We start from the raw sequence: 2,500 nt of genomic DNA, 5'->3' as shown, positions 1-2,500 counted from the left end.
TTGTGTGTGTGTGTGTGTGTGTGTGTGTGGTGTGTGTGTGTGTGTGTGTGTGTGTGTGCGTGTGTGTGTGTGTGTGTATGTTCTTGATAATCGTTTAGAACAAGTTGTTTTACACCTATTACACTATTTTTTTTTGTTTTTGTGTCCGGGTCAGACACGTAACATTCACGATGTGAATTTTCCGAGGCCTCTCCCCCGCACCCTTTCGCGAGCGCGCATTTTTTGGGTCATATTGGTTTAGAGGAATTTGTTTTACACCTATTACACTATTTTTTGTTTGTTTAATGACCGGGTCAAACGCTTTAGTTTGACCAGGAGAGGTATGACTTTCACATCTCTGCGGGAGAAGGTAGGCTTCTCTATTCCTGTTACAAAACTTACTTCCAGGTGCCAAATTTGCTTCAATTGATGGTATTACTCGGGTAGGTGGTGTTGGTGGGACAGTGGCAGGGGCAGAGGCGAGCAAAAACATGTATACAATAGTTGTATGCACGTATATGATTGTGTGTATGTGTTTTGCCAATATATATAAAATTAGTTGTGATCTGAACATAACCGCTTTTCACACAGAGGATCAGGAGCGCTTTTGGACGTTCTATTTTCCTTGCTGGAAGGGTTCTCAACCCATGGGCAAAGTGGGGTTACATGAAAAAAAAGAAAAAAACAATCGATGAGTGTAAAAAATTGGGAAACCTATTTCTTATGATACCATGTGTTTTGTAAGCAAGCTACTGGCCACACAACCACTCCTGTGCCTATATATATATATATGAATATATATATATATATATATATATATATATATATATATATATATATATATATATATATATATGAATGTGGTTGTATGTTCCTCATGAAGCTTTTTAAAATAAATATTTCTTAGTGAAATTTTCTGAAAATCCATCCCTTTCAATGTCTTAATCAACAATTATGTCTGGAGTTTGGATTGGTTTGAAACTCATCAAATGCTTTTATTTTCTCAACATAATCGGAAACACCAGAAAGTTATGGGGAAAAAATAAGGGTCTCAGGAAGTATATATATATATATATATATATATGTATATATATATATATATATAAACATATATATATATATATATATATATATATATATATATATATATATATATATATATATATATGTGGTGTGTGTGTGTGTGTGTGTATGTGTGTGTGTGTATATGTATATACATACTCAATAAATATATATATATATATATACATATATATATATTAATTATAATAAAGGGTTAATTGCAACAAGTTGCTCAAAACCACATACAGAAAATATTAGGAATAGCAGCCAAATAGATCACTATTTCCTCTACTAATAAAAAAGTCTCCACAAACAAACAGAATTTGTAACCCGTATATGGTAAAGAGAAAGAAAACAACGAAATCCCAGCCTATTGGATTAATTATAGACGAATCGTTTCTGGATTAGAACCGAAAGTTCAAGGATATAATATAATTCTTACCAAATATGATCTTTTCCATAAATTTATTAATTTTATTAAATTAATTATAATTGACCCTTTTGTGTACATATTTATATATATATATATATACATATACATATATATATGTATATACACACACATATATATATATGTATATAGATACTTATTTATATGTGTATATACATGTATATATATATATATATATATATATATATATATTTTATATCTTATAGGCATAAATACAGTGTACATACGGTATATATACGATTATATATACATACCTATATAAGTGTGCCTCGAAGGTCGGGAGAGGAGTTAAATAAAAATTCGCAGGAATAGATTTTGTTTCCTCGTAATTTACCGAAAGACGGATAAATTGTTAGGAAAATTTAGAGAAAATCCTTTCGGGGAAGATTTGGATTATTTCAGAATATAATATGAATGAAGAGAAACACTAACATATGCACACCACAATTTACATTATATATACATCCATACATTTTATTTGTATATATATGTATATATGCACACACACATACACACACACGCACACACACATATATAGTAACTAACCTTAACAGCACTGTGTTTCAATAATTCTTTCACACCATCTATCCATTCCTGAGATGAACTTACAGCCAAATGGAGAGAAGTACTGCCGTCGCTGGACTTCTCGTTGACATTGCTGCCCCGAGAGAGTAATAGCTCCACAGCTTGCAGTCGACGCCTGAGAGTAAAAGATAGAAACAATGACTAATTAACATTAAATATGAAATTATTTTGGCTTTCAAACGAAACATCATCATCATCATCACCATCATTATCACCTGCACAATTGTCATCGCAATCATCATCATCAACATCATAGCCATCGTCATCATTGCCACCACCTCCATCATTAACATCATCACCATCATCACCATCATCGCCATGATCACCATCATCATAGCCTACATCATCAACCTCATCATCATCTCCATCATCATCATCACCATCATTGCCATTATCACCATCATCATCATCATTCATCACCAC

At 32.2% G+C, this 2,500-nt stretch overlaps 1 protein-coding gene across 12 annotated transcripts in view; it reads right to left on the bottom strand.

The window, feature by feature from the left end:
* The window catches only part of LOC115230307 (E3 ubiquitin-protein ligase MIB2), a 49,722-nt gene that overhangs the window by 44,898 nt on the left and 2,324 nt on the right, over positions 1 to 2,500 (bottom strand). For 11 of the 12 annotated variants that reach the window (XM_036499611.1, XM_036499607.1, XM_036499608.1 and 8 more), the window contains exon 2: positions 2,039 to 2,192. In XM_036499611.1, coding sequence (XP_036355504.1) covers positions 2,039 to 2,192 — 154 coding nt within the window. Of the gene's footprint in view, positions 1 to 2,035; positions 2,193 to 2,500 lie in introns of all 12 variants that reach the window. The other variant, XM_036499604.1, reaches the window with a different exon arrangement.

Source organism: Octopus sinensis, unplaced genomic scaffold (genome assembly GCF_006345805.1).
Source record: "Octopus sinensis unplaced genomic scaffold, ASM634580v1 Contig15258, whole genome shotgun sequence".
Classification (NCBI taxonomy): domain Eukaryota; kingdom Metazoa; phylum Mollusca; class Cephalopoda; order Octopoda; family Octopodidae; genus Octopus; species Octopus sinensis.
This window is presented reverse-complemented; position numbering and strand designations above follow the sequence as displayed.